The sequence below is a fragment of the Vulpes lagopus genome, chromosome 12 (assembly GCF_018345385.1).
Source record: "Vulpes lagopus strain Blue_001 chromosome 12, ASM1834538v1, whole genome shotgun sequence".
Taxonomy (NCBI): Eukaryota; Metazoa; Chordata; class Mammalia; order Carnivora; family Canidae; genus Vulpes; species Vulpes lagopus.
In genome coordinates this window covers 37,095,164-37,114,216 of record NC_054835.1, presented here as the reverse complement: position 1 = coordinate 37,114,216, position 19,053 = coordinate 37,095,164, and the positions used below count along the sequence as shown (strand labels likewise).

The 19,053-nt window shown below is 52.9% G+C and overlaps 1 protein-coding gene across 4 annotated transcripts; it reads left to right on the top strand.

Annotated features, from left to right (window-relative positions):
- Window positions 1-285: 285 nt before the first annotated feature.
- NFE2L1 (nuclear factor, erythroid 2 like 1) lies at window positions 286-12,636 on the top strand. 4 transcript variants are annotated; one of them, XM_041727149.1, is made up of 6 exons: window positions 286-463; window positions 2,326-3,340; window positions 8,104-8,319; window positions 8,733-8,822; window positions 9,047-9,205; window positions 9,984-12,636. In XM_041727149.1, exons 2-6 carry the CDS (start codon window positions 2,831-2,833, stop codon window positions 11,352-11,354), a joined length of 2,346 nt encoding a protein of 781 aa, XP_041583083.1. In that variant the 5' UTR covers window positions 286-463; window positions 2,326-2,830; the 3' UTR covers window positions 11,355-12,636. The 4 variants fall into 4 exon arrangements, with proteins under 4 accessions (XP_041583083.1, XP_041583082.1, XP_041583081.1 ...); XM_041727148.1 differs by lacking the exon at window positions 286-463 and adding an exon at window positions 662-807; XM_041727147.1 differs by lacking the exon at window positions 286-463 and adding an exon at window positions 1,104-1,221.
- The last annotated feature ends 6,417 nt before the right edge of the window (window positions 12,637-19,053 follow it).

Below are 19,053 nucleotides of genomic sequence, written 5' to 3'. Positions count from 1 at the left end.
ACGCCGCCAACGGGGTGGCAACCTGCCCGCTGGGCCATCCCCGCGACGCGACCCCTGGCCCGGGGCTTGCGACGCAATCGACCCTGGCTGGCACGCGTCGCGGTGCCTGCCTGCACAGAGCGGAAGCGGCGAGCGTGGTTTCCGCTGCCAGCACCCAATATGGCGGCCCCAGCGTCGCCACCGCGAGAAACACATGCTCTGTGTCCCGCCTCGGCCCCTCAGGTCTCCCTGGACTTTTGCAAGTCACCGTGGGAAACTTCAGGGCGGGGGAGTAGACTCCGCGCTCCCGCAGCGATACCATCTCTGGCCCCCGGCCCCAGGCCCTTATCCCCCGGCTGAGGAATGCGCTGGAAGCGCTCAGCCTGCACACTTTGCTCCGCCACCAGCCTGTAATACCTCGGGCGGCCGACGCACCGCGGAGGGGCCAGAATGCCGGGCGACAGGGCCTTCGCCCCACTTATTGGTGAGCCCACGCCGCGGGGCGGGCCTGTGCGCCCACTGGGCTGTGGGCCATGTCAGTCTTGGGAAATCGGGAAAGGAAGGAGGAGGCACACTCAGCCATTGGGCTCCTCTGGCTGTCAATCAAAGTGACATCCGGCGACGGCCTCAGTCCCGGCTCGCTGATTGGAGCAACCTGGTCCTAGGAAGGACGCGAAGGGCGGGCTTCCGAGGGAGGTGGGAGGAGGGGGCGGGGAGGGAAGCGGAGGCTGGGGAGCTCTAGGCCGGCCGGCGGTGGCGGCGGCAAGGCCGAGACTCGAGCTGAGGGCCTGCTGTGGCGGCAGCGGCGGACGCTGAGCTCTGCAGCGGGTACCAGGCACCTTCCTTTCCCCGACGGGGGGCGGCGCTGCTCCGCGGGGCCGAGGCCTATGGGGTGAAGGGCGGCGGGGTGGAGCCCAGGGGCAGGAGGCAGGAGGCGGGAACGGGCGGGCGAGCTAGGTTCGCGTCGGCCCGGGCCCTGGGCCTGGCAGGGAGGGGCCGCCGGGCCGTGGAGAAAGGCAGCTCCGGGGTGGGTTGGGCCGGGGAGGGCTGAGGGCGCGAGAAGGCGTGGTGTGAGGCCCAGGCCGGGAGCGGGGTGGGGCCATCGGGACGGAGGGCGGGGTGGGGTTTGGCTGTGAGGGTGGGTCAAGGCCGGCCGAGTAGCACTTGTTCGCTGTTGCCCCAGAAGGCTAGAAGCCGAGGCGCCGACAGCGGGCATGGCGACTTGGTCCCAGCCGGACTCGGGTATCCGGGGCGGGGTGGGACCGGGCTCAGACCTGAGGCCTCTGGCTTTACTCCGTCTTTAAGGGGCCTTGTCCGGTTTCTCGAACTTAATTGTCTCTTGGGAGGTTTTAGTAATAAATTGCGTGAGAACGGGAGGGTCGTGTGAGCAGGGATTCTGGGTCGCAGTTGTGTTTACTTTAACCAAATAAGGTGTCTGTGTGTCCGTCCGTCCGTCCGTGTGTCCCTCTTCCCCTTTAGACGAAGTTGGTAGGTGGGTCACAACAGTGAAGAGGAGAATTATGTCTCCGTTTTATGAGGTTAATGGAAGCTCAAAAGTAGAGATCAGAAACTGAAAGGCAGATTTACTCCCTCCCCACTTGGCTATCCGCGTTGAGAACTTGGCCTTATCCTCCTGCTGTGGCTCAGAAGGTCATATGAATGAAAATAAAACCTGCCTATTGCAAATTCTGGGTGGAATAATCCTCCTGTCTCAACCTCCCCCCCCCCCCCCCCAGGCCCTATCAGCCTCCCTTCCCCCTTTTAATGTGAGAGTTAGGGAAGAGAAATCAGATTTTAAAGTTGGGAAAACAAAAGGCATTATTTTGCGGAGTTAGGTGCCCTGGATGTTGTTCTCATGTCCTTTTACACTCTTCTCCCATTATAGTCCCTCCCTTCCCTTTATAACTGGAAGGCACAGGGATTGTAGGCAGTTTTCTCTTGGGAGATGGAGGATACAACTTTTCTTTAAGATAGGAAATGGACTTCTCATGCTAAAAATAGAAGCTGGGTAGTGTGGGGATGGGGTGGGGGAGGGTCGGTAAATCAGACAAGTGCAAAATATTTTGGATGCCCCAGGCATTATCTGCTTATCCAAAACAAGCTACCTTTTAGGGTATTACAAATTTGGTATCCAGAGACGGGGATCCTTCCTGAGCAATATTTTCCTTTCCTAGTTGTTCTACCTGTAACATATTTTTAGTTTTTCTTTCCCTGGGAGTAGAGTAATGGAATCATTTTTCAATAAAATATAAAAGTGGCACTTGAATGTGTTTCCTGCCTACTGCCTTAATCTTGGTGTGAAAGTTTTGGAATCTTATCTTGTTGCTCTTGTGATTCCCATTTCAGGTTTCTCTGGAAACCCCCCTGGTAAGTGTGGAGGAGGCGGGACACTCTGACCCAAGACAAAAGGCCTGTAGCTCCAGCCAAAGAAAATAAACCTTAGAGAGAAGGAAAAAAAAAAAAAAATCCATCAGCTGTTCCTGAGAACAGCCTGCAGTGGAATCTACAGAGAGGACAACTGATGTGAGTGAGGAAGTGACTGTATGTGGACTGTGGAGACAGTAAGTCACGTGGGCCCCGAGGGCCTGGACTGGGTTAGCAACAGTTGTACATGCAGAGGTGAGGTGCCGAGAAGGGAAAAGTGAATGTGGTCTGGAGTGTGGCCTTGGCTTCACGGGGTGTGCTTTCCTCTGAGGCCGTCCGGGAGCTCAGTCCCTGTGTTCTGCCAGGGTGGGCTACAGTGTTTGGCACTGAGGAGGGTAACTTGCTGGCTGGAGCAGCAGAGCAGTGGCCTTGATTTGTGTTTGAAGATTTAAAAACCAAAAAGCATAAACATTCTGGTCCTTCAGCAATGCTTTCTCTGAAGAAATACTTAACGGAAGGACTCCTCCAGTTCACCATTCTGCTGAGTTTGATTGGGGTGCGGGTGGACGTGGATACTTACCTGACCTCACAGCTTCCCCCGCTCCGGGAGATCATCCTGGGGCCCAGTTCTGCCTATACTCAGACCCAGTTCCACAACCTGAGGAATACCTTGGATGGCTATGGTATCCACCCCAAGAGCATAGACCTGGACAATTACTTCACGGCCCGGCGGCTCCTCAGTCAGGTGAGGGCGCTGGACAGGTTCCAGGTGCCGACCACTGAGGTAAACGCCTGGCTGGTCCACCGGGATCCAGAGGGGTCTGTCTCTGGCAGCCAGCCCAGCTCAGGCCTCACCCTCGAGAGTTCCAGTGGCCTCCAAGATGTGACAGGCCCAGACAACGGGGTGCGAGAAAGCGAAACGGAGCAGGGATTCAGTGAAGATTTGGAGGATTTGGGAGCTGTAGCCCCTCCAGTCAGTGGAGACCTAACCAAAGAGGTTAGTGACCACACGTCGGGGTGGGTGAGAGGGGTTTGGGGTTTCGGGGGGGGTGGGCCGATCCTAAAGGAGTAAGGTCATAGTACCAACCCTGTGAAGAACTACAGTGTTTTGGGAGGGGAAGGGATCTCAGGCATTGTTCTTTGACAGGAATGAGCTAAATTGTCGGACCAGGACTGGGGGCTGGGAGCATTTCCTTGTGGTGAACCATTGGCCCACCTCTAAATGTACCGTCAGGACAGTGGGAGGTTCCTAGAACATGCCAGCGTGTTTACTGCTTGGATTTCAACAGGATTGTTGGAGGCACGGGGTGGGGGAGGGCATCGTGTTGTGATGGGCTTTGATGCGGTGTGTATCTGTTGCTAAGACACAAATACTTGGTGGACTCTTGCCTTGTACCTCCCCCACATCAAAACACACATGCATATCCTGAAGTTCTCCTCCTTTGTGGTCAGGCCTGTTGTTGTAAGGTCCTTGATAAGTCGGCTCTCCTGGGCCTGAGCCAAGGGGTAGATTTACAGAGTGATTATTGGCCAGGAGAGGGCCAAGGCTCCCATTCCTTGCTAAGGCCTGCAGGGAGTAGGGAGGAGAGGGCTGGGAGCTAGAAGAGAAACTGCATTCTGCTGCCTAAGTCGGCTGGCTTTGAGCTGTCAGAGATCTTTAGCTCCTGACACGTGGCTGACACACTGTTCTGGGCAGAAAGTGAGGGACTTGTCTTTAACGATGTGAATGGCTCCTGCTGCTCCCACCTCACCAACATGATAAAACCACCTTGAGCTCTGTGTTTGGCCCAGGCTTGCCACTTAGCCTTGGGAGCTTGAGAAAACGCCTGCTACATTCTCCTGGCCATTAAAAGAAGGGAAGGCTGGCTTGCACTGCACTGGGTTTTCAAGAGCTGAGGCCTGGGGATGGGGGTGGATATGTAAAAGTTTTACAGGTGCTACAGATCTTGGCTCTTTTTCTGTCCACCAGTCAGACCAGGTTTTGTTTCCTGTCCTGCATGCGAGACTGTTCCTGACCCCCTTTGGATGTCAGTGGCTGTCAAAGCTTGTGGCTTCCCCTGGGCCAGTAGTCTTCAACTTGGGGCGATTTTGCCCATCGAGGGGATAATATGGCAATGTCATATTGTCAGAGACAGTTTTGGGTGTCACAGCTGGAAGAGGTACAATTGGCATCTATGGGAAGAAGCCAGGGATGCTGCTAAACTTACTAAAAAGCGTAGGATAGCCCCCAAAGGTCAGATTGATCTGGCCCCAGACATTAGTAGTGCCAGCATTGCTCTATGCTCAGCTGGCTCATACTTGATCTGCTTTGAGAGAGACTAGAATTATTTGAGCATGGGAGCTGTGAGCATTCCTTACCTTGCAGTGCCTCATTTCTCAGATTCTTCCAGTGCCACTGGGAACTGTACCTTTTTTCTGCTTCCTCTGTTCTTTTCTGTCAAATGGGCTTCAGAGTTGGCACAGTGGTCTGAAGAAGTATGCTTCCCAGCCGCCTCTTCCATCCTTCTGCCCTGATGGAGCTCCCCAAGGGGTGGGCATGTAACTGGGCTTGCTCCTGGGAACTCTGCAGGGGAAGCTTCCTGTTCCCCTTGGGAGCTCTCCTGGGCTGGAATGGGGTGGGCTGGGCTGGGCTGTCTGGCTGTAAGTGGATGGTTTGGGGCAGAATGGGATGAGACTTTGGCCCTGCTTACTTCCATTCCTTGGCTTCAGGAAGGTTGTGCTGTCCCTGACCCCAGGCCTTCTCTGCTCCCTTTGGGGGTTGGGGGTGGGTCAGCATTAGGGCCCTAGGCTGAGTGTGGGGGAAGGGAGGATTATTACGTGTCCAGAACAACATTTCCTCAGCAACTCCAGGATAAAAATACCCAGGTCCCGAGCATGTGACAGGCACTGCTGGAGCTGGTATTCTCCCCCGGGGTGGCAGCCTCCCCCCACCCCTGCTGCCAGGCCGGTTCCATGGACAGCCGTGGCCCAGGCCCTTGTCAGGGATAGGATTCCCCTCGAGGTTGGCACTCCGCCCAGAGCAGGGGATGGCTTGTGTACAACTGTTTCCCAGCGAGGAGCAGTCTGTGACCAAGGAGAACATACTGTCCCTGACCTGACCTTAGGCTCAAGGGGTGCAGCAGTGAGGATGGAAGCTGGAACTGTGATCCTGATTCTGTTGGTGGCATTTTTCTTGCTTTGGAGATGTGGGCCAGGGCTCTGGCAGAGAAGCTCTTGAACAGAGCTGTGGCAGAGGGGGAGCATGGCACACATGTGTGGCCAGGATGGTGCGGAGCACCCGGCTCCTTCAATGTGAGCCTCAGGCTGGTGTCCCCCTTGTCTTGCCTGGGGCGAGGCCTGGTCAGCGCTGTGACATCTCAGCACGCTTGGAGACGGCTTTCCTTCCACCTCTCCTCTGGCCTTTGGTAGGGGGACAGACCCCCCCCCCCCTGCTCCCAGCAGGCCTGGGTGCACCGGGTCCTAGCCCAGCCTAGCTTGTGGTCCTTGGGCTTCAGGACGACTGGCCACAGCCCTTCTGAGGAACAGGAAAACTCCTTCCACTTCTAGGGAAGAACTAGATTCCCCGAGAAGCTGCGGGAGTGGTTTCTGCCCAGTCCTGAGTGGGCTGGGGAAGCAGGATGCGACAGGAGGGAGAGTGGCACCCCTTCCCCCCCAGGGCTCTCTCACTGCGCCACCCCGGCTGGCTGACTGGGCTGGGTGGGGCTGCCCGCCCCTGGGTGCGTCTCCTTGAGGAGACGGAGGCGGCCCAGGGATGGGCTGGTTCCTTGCGGCAGCTTCTCCAGCTGCCCTGGTGCAGAGATTGGCTCCCGGCTGCAGCTAGGTAACAGGCGGTGGGAGGGGATTGGCTCCTTCCGCATCTCCAGCGGAGACTTGGGGGAGGAGATTGGCTCTCGTCGCAGCCTAGGTAACGACAGTGGGAGGGGATTGGCTCTTTCCGCAGCCCAGCTGCTGACCTGGGGGAGGGGATTGGCTCTCCGCAGCCTCAGCAGTGACCTGCGGGGTGGGAGGGGGAGGGGATTGGCTCCTTGCTGCAGCCTAGGTAACAAGTTTGGGGGGCGTGGGGAGGGGGAGAGAGGGAGGAGCGGGCGGCTAGGCCCTGGAGGGAGCTTGCTCTCCTCTGCAGCTTGAGCACGGAGCATGGGGTGGGAGTCCCATCTCACTGCAGCCTCTGCGGTGAGCTCAGGGTGGGGGCTGCCGGGTGCCTGAGTGGAACTGGGGTTGTGAGGTGGGAGGGGGCTGCTTGAGGATGGAGAAAGGGGGCTGGGCTGGGCCGCCCAGGCAGCAGCACGGGCGGGGCACCCTCCTCGGGCCCCTTGGAGCTAGCAAGGGGCCACCCTTCCAGCCTGGTGTGCTCCCTGCAAGTCAAGAGCTCCTTGCAGCCCCCTGTCCGGCTTCCCGGCACCAGCTGCCCTGGGGCTCATCTCGCAGACCATGACCCGCCTGGACCGCAGCTCTCACAGTGGTGGGGGCCATGCCAAAGGGAGCCGGCCCCTTAACTCTTTGCTGGCTGGTCACCGGGTGGCCCAGCCCCCCTCTGCTCCTGGGTCCAGGGCTTCTGTTCAGGTTGGTGTATGTGGGGAGAGTAAAGGGAGAGGTACACCTGGGAGGTCTTACGATCTGGGAGGGTTCCGGTGGGAAAGGGATACCTGGGTAGGGCTGGGGAGGTGGGTCTTGTGTAAGGATATTGCTTTCTGGAAAGTGCTTTTTTAACCTCTGAGTGGAAGGCAAGAGTTCAGGGTTTCTTTTGCCACAGGAGATGGCATGTGTAGGAAGCCCAAATGGTTCTTATTTATTGGGGCTTGATGCTGGTGGCACTGGGGATGGCAGCTGGTGCAGGAACTGATCAGGAGCCACCAGGTTACAGTGGGAAGGAGGCATTTTGGTGCCTGTGGTGGCAGTTGTGGCTGAGCGGTGATGGGGCCCATGTCCTTGAGTGGGTTGACTGACGGAGCATCCGTGAGTCCTGGGGTGTGGTGAGGTAGGGAGTGAGAGTGCTGGTGTGAAGGGACACCAGGGGCCGGCCTTGGCAGGGGTGGGGTGCCCAGTGAGGATCATCTGACTGCCCGAGGCTCTCCTGGGACAGAGGCAGCTTGCTGGGATCAGCTGAGAGTGGGAGTTCTGGAAGGGATGGATCTTGAGGTGAGCCTGGGCTTTAAGAGTTGTGGGTGTCCAGCCTTACTCCTGCCTCAGCCAGGGAAGGGGGAATGGCTGTAGGAAGGGCTGGAGGCAGCCCATCGTTGTCATTGGTTGCAGCAGGTGGTTGCAAATGCAGGGATTTTCCTCTCTGGCCCACCCCACCTCTTTATGCAAATGAAATGGCACCATAGTCTGATGCAAGCCGGGCCACCTCAGAGCAATTCTGCATGACAGTTCGCCCTTGCGTGGCCTGGCCAGCATCCTACAAGCCCAAGTGTGAAGGGATTCCCATTTCCAGAATGAGAAGTATCTCCTGCTTACCCCTTCTTTCTTGTGGCGCGGTGAGGGTGGCCCTGCCTTTTGGCCTGGCTGTACCTCTGGTCCTAAGCCCACAGGCTTGTGTGGGGTTGGTCATGCTGGTAATTTTTGCTAGCTCTTGGGGTTTTTTGGTTGTTTTTTGTTTTGTTTTTGGAGGCTGGTATCTGGAAATGGATGAATGAAGCCTTGTTGGTACGAAGGGGACGGGGCTGGGAAAGCTGCCCCCCAACTCCCAGGACTAATCGGAGTGATGCTAGGAAAGACCCCTGGATCCGAGAGCTAAAGTCACCGTGATTTGTCTTTCAGGACATAGATCTGATTGACATCCTTTGGCGACAGGATATTGACCTGGGGGCTGGGCGTGAGATTTTTGACTATAGTCATCGCCAGAAGGAGCAGGATGTGGATAAGGACCTGCGAGATGGAGCGGAGCAGGAGGACTCCTGGTCAGGCGAGGGTGCAGAAGCTCTGGCGCGAAACCTGCTAGTGGATGGAGAAACTGGGGAGAGCTTCCCTGCACAGGTACGCCCATCTCTGCCCACTTCTAGAGACTTCTTAAAGATGGCAGGTTCTGTCTGTGGAATGAACCCAAATGTATCTTTTGGGTTGGGGTCTCCAAGTCACTTGTTCTTGGAAGGGGGAGTGGATGAGCAGCAGAGAAGCAGAGGAACCAGGCCTTGGTCACCAACAGCACAGAGGAGGCAAAGCACCCAGCAGCTTCCTGTTTGTATCAGGACTCTTCCCCTCTCCCTCTGTTCTTTCCTGGAGTCGGAGACTCAGGGCCAGCCATCAGCCCGGGAACAGAGGGAGAGTGGAGGCTTGTAGCCACTGCGGCCCTCCTTCAGCTCCCCGCCCTGGAAAGGCTGGGGATAAGGCTTTGGCCCGCAGGCCGCCAGGGCCCGGGGCAGTCAGACTTACAGTTGCTGTTGCCACAGGTGCCTGGTGGGGAGGACCAGACGGCCCTGTCCCTGGAAGAGTGCCTTAGGCTGCTGGAGGCCACCTGCCCCTTTGGGGAGAATGCTGAGGTGAGCAGGGCTCCAGGGAGAGCCCACCGAGCCAGCAGGGCAGCCTGCACGCCGTGTGTCCGTTTGCGGCTGCCCAAGGGGACAGCTCCTGCTGCCAGCCTGGTCCTGGCTGCGGGGGTAAATTCAGAGGAAGGAAGAGACAGAACCGGAGGTGGTAGTCTCTGGGAGGAGTGCATTCGGTGGTCTTGCCTTCTCCTCGCTGAAGCCTCTGTGTTTTGCCCTAGTTTCCAGCAGATATTTCCAGCATAACAGAAGCAGTGCCTAGTGAGAGTGAGCCCCCCGGTCTTCAAAACAACCTCTTGTCTCCTCTCCTGACGGGGACAGAGTCGCCATTTGATTTGGAGCAGCAGTGGCAAGATCTCATGTCCATTATGGAAATGCAGGTAGGATTACAAGAACAGGGCACAGGGTTCTCAGATGAGGGGTGCGGGGTGGGGGGTGGGTTGGGGTGTTCACATTCAGTTGCTGTTTCACCTCTGGGAAGAGAAAGTAACACTTCTCTGTCTAATCCATAGGAAAGTGGGGACACTGAGAGGTCATTGTTTGGGTGTCTCCTTAGGGTAGGGGGTGCAGTCAGGAGCGGGGTTTGGGTTAAAACCCCAGGGTTGAGGCTTTGAAAGCAGGACTGGCCCATAGGGATGCCTTCATCCTTCCTTTTAGGTAGATAATCACTTGACTGAAGGCTTCCAGGTTTTATTAGCATTAAAAAAAACCAAACTGGACATTCATGTGGTGCTTTTATAGCCGGTGCCAGCTTTCCTGACCCTCACAGTTATCTAGTCAGCCCTTTGTTATTTTAGAGGGGAGGAAACTGAAACTCAGAGAGGTTAAGTGATGTGTCTGTGGTCACACAGCAAGTGGTGCAGCTAGGTTTTCTCACTCCAGGGCTGGGTGTTTCCTTCTTCCTCCAAGGAAGGGAGGATCGGGAGCCAGTCAGCTGGCATTGAGGTGGGGTCCACAGGGAGTACTCATCTCTCCAGGCGTAGTTGGGCTAATGGACCAAGAAGGGCCAGGAGTTAACCCTGGGCTCTGGATTCCAGTCTCTTGCCTGTCCGCCCACACAGCTGTGCCTGTGTCAGGTGCCTGCTGGTGTGAGCCCCCAGCCACGCCGAGGGAGGGAGTCTGCTCAGAGTGAACTGTGACGCTCTTCTCCCCTCCCAGGCCATGGAAGTGAACACTTCAACAAATGAGATCCTGTACAATGCCCCTCCTGGAGACCCCTTGAGCACCAACTATAGCCTTGCCCCCAACACTCCCATCAATCAGAATGTCAGCCTGCATCAGGCGTCCCTGGGGGGCTGCAGCCAGGACTTCTCACTCTTCAGTCCCGAGGCGGAGAGCCTGCCTGTGGCCAGCGGCTCCACGCTGCTCCCGCTGCTCCCCAGCAATTCCACCAGCCTCAACTCCAGCTTTGGCTCCACCAACCTGGCGGGGCTCTTCTTTCCACCCCAGCTCAACGGCACAGCCAATGACACAGCAGGCCCCGAGTTGCCTGACCCTCTGGGGGGCCTGTTAGATGAAGCCATGCTGGACGAGATAAGCCTGATGGACCTGGCCATCGAAGAGGGCTTTAACCCTGTGCAGGCCTCCCAGCTCGAAGAAGAGTTTGACTCTGACTCAGGCCTCTCCTTGGACTCTAGCCATAGCCCTTCCTCCCTGAGCAGCTCTGAAGGCAGCTCTTCTTCCTCTTCCTCCTCGTCCTCTTCCTCCTCCTCGTCTTCCTCCTCCTCCTCTTCCTCTGCTTCTTCCTCAGCTTCTTCCTCCTTTTCTGAGGAAGGTGCTGTTGGCTACAGCTCTGACTCTGAGACCCTGGATCTAGAAGAGGCTGAGGGCGCTGTGGGTTACCAGCCTGAATATTCCAAGTTCTGCCGCATGAGCTACCAGGATCCGTCTCAGCTCTCCTGCCTGCCCTATTTGGAGCACGTGGGCCACAACCACACGTACAACATGGCGCCCAGTGCCCTCGACTCTGCTGACCTGCCACCACCCAGCGGCCTCAAGAAAGGCAGCAAGGAGAAGCAGGCTGACTTCCTAGACAAGCAGATGAGCCGGGACGAGCATCGAGCCCGAGCCATGAAGATCCCCTTCACTAATGACAAAATCATCAACCTGCCAGTGGAGGAGTTCAATGAGCTGCTGTCCAAATACCAGCTGAGCGAGGCCCAGCTCAGCCTCATCCGTGACATCCGGCGCCGGGGCAAGAACAAGATGGCTGCACAGAACTGCCGCAAGCGCAAGCTGGACACCATCCTGAACCTGGAGCGGGATGTGGAGGACCTGCAGCGTGATAAAGCCCGGCTGCTGCGGGAGAAGGTGGAGTTCCTCCGGTCCCTGCGGCAGATGAAGCAGAAGGTCCAGAGCCTGTACCAGGAGGTGTTTGGGCGGCTGCGGGATGAGAATGGGCGGCCCTACTCGCCCAGTCAGTATGCACTCCAGTATGCCGGGGACGGCAGTGTCCTCCTCATTCCCCGCACCTTGGCCGACCAGCAGGCCCGGAGGCAGGAGAGGAAGCCAAAGGACCGAAGAAAGTGAGCCTGGGGAGGAAAGGGGGGTTGACGCTCACCGGGATGGAAACTGGAGAAGGGCTGGGCCTGGACCTGGACCTACAGAGGGGACTCGAATGCCTTCTTATCCAATAGATCTTCTCAGATGGGATAAACTGCGGGTCAGTGGACAGGAAGAGGAGGGCGCAGGCGCTGTCTGGCTCAGCTTCCCCCAGTGGGGGTGGGGCAGGGCGGAAGTGGCCAGACCACTTGGGTGGACAGGGTCCTCACCCCTACTGTTTCCTTTGCGGGAAGGGGTGGTGCTGGCATTGCTGGAGGCCGACCAAGGGGAAGGGGGGGGCTTGTGAGAGGAAAGTCATAGAAAGTCTCATTCCTGGAAGGAAACAAGGAAGGAACAAAGAGGGATTAAAAAAAAAAAAAAAACCCAAAAAAATCAAAGCGGGAAGAAAATCAAAGGGCAGGTTAAGGTTGGGTCTGGCCAGGATACCAGACAGAAGGGTTGTGGTGGGACTAGGCCCTCTGCTCGAGTAAACCCCACTTCATCCCAGGGGAGGGTGGAACACAAGGTGGGATCTGGGAGGAGCTTTCAGTTTCTGCCCTGTAGTGGTTCGAAGGGGAGCTGTTGGATATGTCCTGTAGTGTTCTCATTTGGAGGGGAGCCGCTGGGACCCAACACTGGCTTGGGAGGGCTAGGGCCAAAGAGTTAGAGGGAACAGGTCACGAGGCCCTGAGGCCCCCGTGCCGTGTGGCAGCAGCCCCAACACCAAGCATGTCCCTCACTGCCCTGCCACTCCCATCTCCCTCTGTGCCCAGTACCCCCCTGAGCTGAGGCACCCACGTTTCCATCAGAGCCTGCATGCCAATGCTGTTCTCTTCCCGCCCGAGTGCCCCTCACCCCTCCCCGCTGCCTGGAGCTCTTCTGCTGCTGGGGTGCTGGTATTGCCCCCCCTAGAGCTGAGCCTGTAGCCTCCTAGGGGCTGCTCTGAGGCAGGGGTATGATGTGGAGAAGCCAGGCAGTATTTAGCACAACACTGGGGAGTGACCCATCCCTCAGGCCTCCCCTGCCAACAACCGGGCATGTCACTGGAAGACAAAAAAAACCACAACACCCAGCAACAAAAACAAACTAGTCCTTTTAGAATTTCTTGCGCTTTGATTTTTTTAGGGCTTGAGCCCTGTTTCACTTATAGGGTCTAGAATGCTTGTGTTGAGTAAAAAGGAGATACCCCAATATTCAAAGCTGCTAAATGTTCTCTTTGCCATAAAGACTCCGTGTAACTGTGTGAACACTTGGGATTTTTCTCCTCTGTCCCGAGGTCTCTGTCTGCTTTTTTGTTTGTTTTTTGTTTCTTTCTAGAAGAATGAGAAGTGCATGTAATGGGGGCTGAGAGCACCTACCCCCAGGCTCTCGGCCACAGGCTGCTTCTCCACACCCCCAGTTCAGCAAAGGCCCTGGGCAGGACTTCCTGGGGGAGGCAGAGAGGGGAGCGCCAAGGTGGCCAGATGGTTCCAGGACCACAGTGTCTTTATTTTTAACTGTTTGCCACTGCTGCCCCCACCCTTGCCTGGCTCTGGAGTACAGTCACCCCCAGACTAGCAGGAGTGAGTTGTGGGGGGAGAAGTACTGATTCTCCTCCATACTGGGGGGCGGGGGGGGGGGGGGCTAACTGAGCAGTAGGAATGGAAGGCATGAGCCTGGGAAGTGCTTTTATAAATTATTTTCCTTGTAGATTTTATTTTTAATTTATCTCTGACCTGCCAGGGAGAGGGGAGAGAGAGAGAGAGAGAGAAAGAGATGCTGTGAGCACATGACAAAATAAAATAAAATAAAATGGATGATTCATTCTCAAGTGTAGTTTTTCCCTACTTTCAATTTAAATTGAGTAAAAGAAAGATCCCAGGAGGGGAGGACTGGCCATTGTGTGGCTAAGGCAGAGCTTGCAGGGGAAGGTGGGTGGAGAACTGGGGAGGTTGACAGTGAGGAATTTAGAAAGACTTAAGTACCGTTTTAAACCTTCCAGGCAGGTTGTTGGTACCTCTTCACAGGGTTCCCTAGCTGAATCCTCCCTCTGGAGAATTTTGGCCTTTCTCCTAGGATTAGGCTAGGTGGAGGGGCTGTCACTTGGCCAGCTCCTTGTAGGTCCACCTGAGAGAAAGTGCATTTTTAAGCTTCAGCATGCTGCCACTTCTGGTGACCCCACTTACCAAAGGGTACAGAGCATCAGAGAGTAATACCAATGACGGACTGAAAACCTGAGAAATCCATGAGCCTGACACATGCCAAGCATTTGAGTGTAACAGCAGGACCACAAAATTAGAGAAGCAGGAAGTTAGACTCCAGGGTTTAAGGCATCACAAAGCCTCCCCAAGCGAGGTCAACAGAATCTGTTCTTCAGAAAACCTGCTTTAACATCAAAGCCGAAGAAGAGCTGGATGCTTCCAGGTGATGGGTGCTTGATGGAACTGCCACCACATCCTGGGGTAGGTGGCTAGCAAATGCCAGAGGAATGAATACTCACCTGGCAGCCTGTACAATTTCCTGGATGAGGTTTAGGACCAGAAGCTGTGATCCCCATAATGGAACCCATGATCTGGAACTCCTGTGTGCCACAGGGTGACCTTAGCCCAGTAGTCCTTTAGTGGTGCTACCAGAGTATCCCAAGGTATGGAATAGAATTCTGGGAATAACATCAATTTATTTGTTTGAATTTACACTGGCTCTTTTAAACCCCCAGCTAGTTGGAAAGCATCCTCAAACAAGTTCTTTCCTAATTAGGAATTAGCTAACGTCTATAAGCCAGATAAAACCAAGATTCTTGAAAATAAGAGACTAAAAAATTAAATTTGAAAAACTTTAATTCAAGCTGATAAAAAATACAAATTATAGAGGAGTAAATTGAGATAAGTAAAATTCAGAGTTGTTTTTGTATCCCTTCTAGAAAAGTGTGTATTTTTGCCTAGGTATACAATTAGGCTAACTTTTATCTTGTTTTGCAATTTTAACCTAACACATTCAAAATTTTTTTTTTCAAAATTTTTTGAGAAAAAAAATCTTCTCTCACCCTGTTAGCACTGCCCTTGGTCTGAGAAAGTCCATTTTTGTCACCCTTCCCCCACGTCCCCTTATGTAGAGATGTACAGTTGTGTCTAGGATCCCGCTGATCAGCTGGGGCTTTGCGCCAAGTTGGTCAGCACTTGCTGCGGGGTTGACCTCTTTTTGCCGCTGGCAGGTGGAGTGGGTGCTCCAGCTTCAAGGCTTTTTCTGGCAGGAAGAAGACAGGAGGACTCAAGTAAGGCCTGTCAAAGAGCAGCTACACCTTAGACGAGTGAGAAGAGGTCCCTAGGCTCAGGAGGGAGATTAGCTAGCCTCAGGGCTTAACGGAGGACCAGACCTCAAGGTGACCTGCTTGGGTGGGGGCGGAAACCTGGCTCTGTTTCCACTTTGACAGTACTAGTCTCCATTTTTTTTTTTTAATTTTTTTATTTATTTATGATAGTCACACACAGAGAGAGAGAGAGAGAGAGGCAGAGACACAGGCAGAGGGAGAAGCAGGCTCCATGCACCGGGAGCCGGACGTGGGATTCAATCCCGGGTCTCCAGGATCGCGCCCTGGGCCAAAGGCAAGCGCTAAACAGCTGCGCCACCCAGGGATCCCACTAGTCTCCATTTAAACCGATTTCTCCCCACATCCTAATTCACATAAGCATTTGGAAGTAGACCTGTTGTTTCAACCTCTGCCCTGCACAGATCTCACCAGTGAAGCTGGGGGCAATATTTCAGTGTCAATAAAAATAGAAGAAATAAAAAAAAAAAATAGAAATCTAGAACTGAGGGGAAAGAGTGATCTAAAAAATGCTCAGTGTCACCAAGACCTGGCCTCCATGCCCTGACTAGGGAAAGCCGAACAGCACCCAGTTGGCCAGTGAGTGGGAAGTCCTTTCCACAGAGCCCTGGCTTCCTCAGGCAGCCCTCAGCCCTTTTCCAACTCCAGCTACTGACCAGACCTTGCTGCTTTTCAAGTTTGGCAAATAGGTCGAAAAACAAGTGCTTCAGAGAAAAAAATAACATCCCCACCACCTTCACGTCTCCTACCTCATCCAGTAGGTAAGACCTAGCACCACAGCTTCAGCTCCAACTAACTAGTTTTATGGCACTCCAGGCAAGAAGTCCACTTCCTTACTGGCACTACCACATTAGGAGCACAGGAACCAGATCGGTGGCTGGCTCTCTGGAAGTCCGTTTCCCAACCAGGTGTGGAAATTCTCTAGCAAAACCCATGTGCTTCATTATCATAAGTGGTTAAGCCTTGTTTTCTTATCACTGATCCATCTGGGACATGAAAAGGACTCACAGACCTTCAGTTTGTCATTTTGTCAGTCTAATAAGAACCTTTCACCTTTCCCAGAGGCCAGCCATCCTCCTTGCCTCTAGTTCTGAACTCTATAGTACAAAAGGAGCAGGTGAGGGACTCAATATATGTGGAACTTAGCACCTAATGTGAGTTCTAGTCCCTGTTCTGTCCAGGACTTTGAAAGTTCAGGTCAGCCTCAATTAGTTGAGACACAGAATCTGGTGCACCAACTGTCTGAAGGAGTGAGTCTGAGACCCCACAAAAGAGGTGAGTTTTCCAAATCAGTTGGATATAAACACTTGTCTTCTGAGTACACAGAATATTATAAAAGTCTTAAAAGCTGGTTCTCTTCCAGTCTAACTGCAGAATGGAGACTGAGTGTACAGTATTTGTGACTTAAGTCCAGATGCTATTCCAACCAAGGAAACAACCTAGTTTACACTTGGGGGGAGGCAGAAAAAAGGCCAAGCAGTTGATGCTCTGCCTTTTGTTGTAAACATATTTAATGAGGCTAATTAGGTTGTCTTAAAACCTTCCAGTTCTCAGCTAGGGGCTGAAGCACTACTTTAAACAATGGGCCAGTGCCCCACAGCTGGGCCCCAAAGTTGCCCGGTCTGACCTGAGGCTATGCAAACAATAAACGGTAGGTTTGGTCAAAGTCAAACTTTGGTCAAAGTCAAACTAGGATTTCAAATCCTTGTGGAGTAAATAGTGGCTCTGGTACTATCGCAAACCACCAAGGTTACAATGCAGATCCAGATGTGTGACTATTTTAACACAAGCTATTTAATATAAGCAACAATTACAGAACCAAATCATCAACACATATATATCTCAGAAACAGTCTCAGAAACAGAATACTTGCTCTACCTGCCCCCACGGAGCATGGCCAATTAGGTTTTTCATCCCACTGCAAGATGGTTTTATTTTGGATTTCATTTGCTTTCAATATTCAGCAATTTATTCAGTAGGAAGCTCCCAAGGTGAAGGTCAATTAAAGTTATCCACAGAAGAGGGATGAGCAATAGTGAACACATTGGTTAGAATAGCAGTAATTTCTGCTATCAATGCTGGACAGTCAAACCAAGGTGACATGCAGATCGGACTGAGGATTGTCTAAGGAATTTTAAGCTCCGCCACCAAGCTTCCATAGCCACACACTGGGATACCCAGATGCCTCTGCCTGACTGCTTCCTACTGCAGAAAGGCAAGATGAAGCCAAGATGCCCTCCGTTCCTAAAGCTGAATGCTGGTCTGGTAGTGATATTTGTATTTCAATCATATGCAAGAGTAGAGGAAACACCGAGCCTGGACTTAATTCAGTCCTATCTGCTCAGTTTTAAACAAGGAGATCTTCACAAAAAGACCCAATTTGCACGTCAGATTAATACTAGTACCAGAGAAACTGATCAGGTTAATTTGATCTCAAACAGAACCTGGGTCCATACATAGTTTAGGATCTGGAGCCACTGTAGAAAATTTGGATTTCAGAGTTCCAGTTTTTGGAGTAGCAATTTCCTCTCACTTTCTCTTTCTCGGTGATGGAAATAGTGACGATAACACACATTCCCACTGCCACAGGCCACAAAGATGTCCTGAGAAAACATGGCCAAACACCAAATGGCCATGTTAAAATCAAATTGAGCTGAGTTGGAATGAGTTCTGGAATATAAAATGATATCTGAAAATAAGTTTTAAAAAAGCTCAACTATTAAAAATTATTTATAATCAGTAGGCCAATCTTCCAGATGACACTGAAAAGCAGAAATAATTATTCCTGAGCACTGCTGGTTGACAGAATGCCTCTGTGGTCATTTACTGTACTAGCTTGAAACTCAACTGAAGACAGTGGAGGACACCTCAGGTGGTGATGCGGTCACCAGATTAGCAAGCTCTTCTTTTGAAACAGCAACTAAGAATCACCTGTCTCCTCTTCAACTCCGGGGTGAGGAGTCTACGATGACGCAGCTCCACTGAAGCCATCCAACTCTTGCTCTTGTGCTGCCTGAAGAAATGCTCTCCGAATACCTTCTGAAACAGACGGAAGCTTTGTTGTGCCTCTGTATCTTTTATTTCCAACATTTCTGCATGCATTTGTGGCTTCAACAAGCACTTGAAAAAATTTTATACTGAAACCCTTAATCTAGACATGTGACAGTTAGCTTTCAAAGATAACAAAATTGTGAAAATCTATCTTCGCTTCAGTTTTAATCGCACGCATTATCAATTTCAGGATCTTCCCTGGGGGAAGACTGATAGAGTTTTATGAGGGTTCAGAATGCCAGAAAGGACAATGAAGTAGGTTCCAAAGGTTAAGACTGAAGCTGAATGGCAGTCCATTCTTGACACACAGCAAGGCTGAAGGTTAATTTCAGTGCCTCTAATGATGCAGAACAGAACCAGCACATCTCTGCCTGCCACACCCTAACTCTCTCAAATAGCTACTGAGACCTCAGCTGCTGTCAACCACAAGGACACAGCTAGACCTCTGCACAGAAAGGCCTCCTCAGCTTCATTTTACCTCATCTTCCCAAACTCTTAGGAGGCTTTTTTTTTTTTTAATTTTTTTTTTAAAATTTATTTATGATAGTCACAGAGAGATAGAGAGAGAGGCAGAGACACAGGCAGAGGGAGAAGCAGGCTCCATGCACCGGGAGGCCGACGTGGGATTCGATCCCGGGTCTCCAGGATCGCGCCCTGGGCCAAAGGCAGGCGCCAAACCGCTGCGCCACCCAGGGATCCCAGGAGGCTTTTTTAAAAAGATTTTGTTTTTAGGTAATCTCTATACTTAATGCAGAGCTCGAACTCACGACCTCAAGATCAAGAATCGCACGCTCTGCTGACTGAGCCAGCCTGCCAGCCCAGAAGGCTTTTTGAAAAAAAAAATACTTATGCATCAGTTTATTTGGAACAAATGCTGTGTACTAGTGAGCAGAGCGGATTTGATCTTGGTGGAAATCCCATATTCCCTTTTAATAAATAACAAGAGTCTAGTCCCATTTTGGCTCTGGACATTAAGAAAGTAGATAACATTTTAAGTCAGTGATCAAATATTAGACCAGTTCCTGAAAATTTTTGGAGTTGACTATTTAGCTGAAGTGACACAAGTCTACAAAATACATAAGCCAAGAACTAAACCTAACTCAAAACCCATGTTTCTGGGGCACCTGGGTGGCTCAGTGGTTGAGCATCTGCCTTTGGCTCAGGTTGTGATCCTGGGGTCCTGGGATCGAGTCCCACATTAGGCTCCCCATAGGGAGCCTCCTTCTCCCTCAGCCTATGTCTCTGCCTCTCTCTCTCTGAGTCTCTCATGAATAAAAACTAACATAACTCAAAAAAACCTATTATTAAAAAAACAAACTGACAGCAACAACA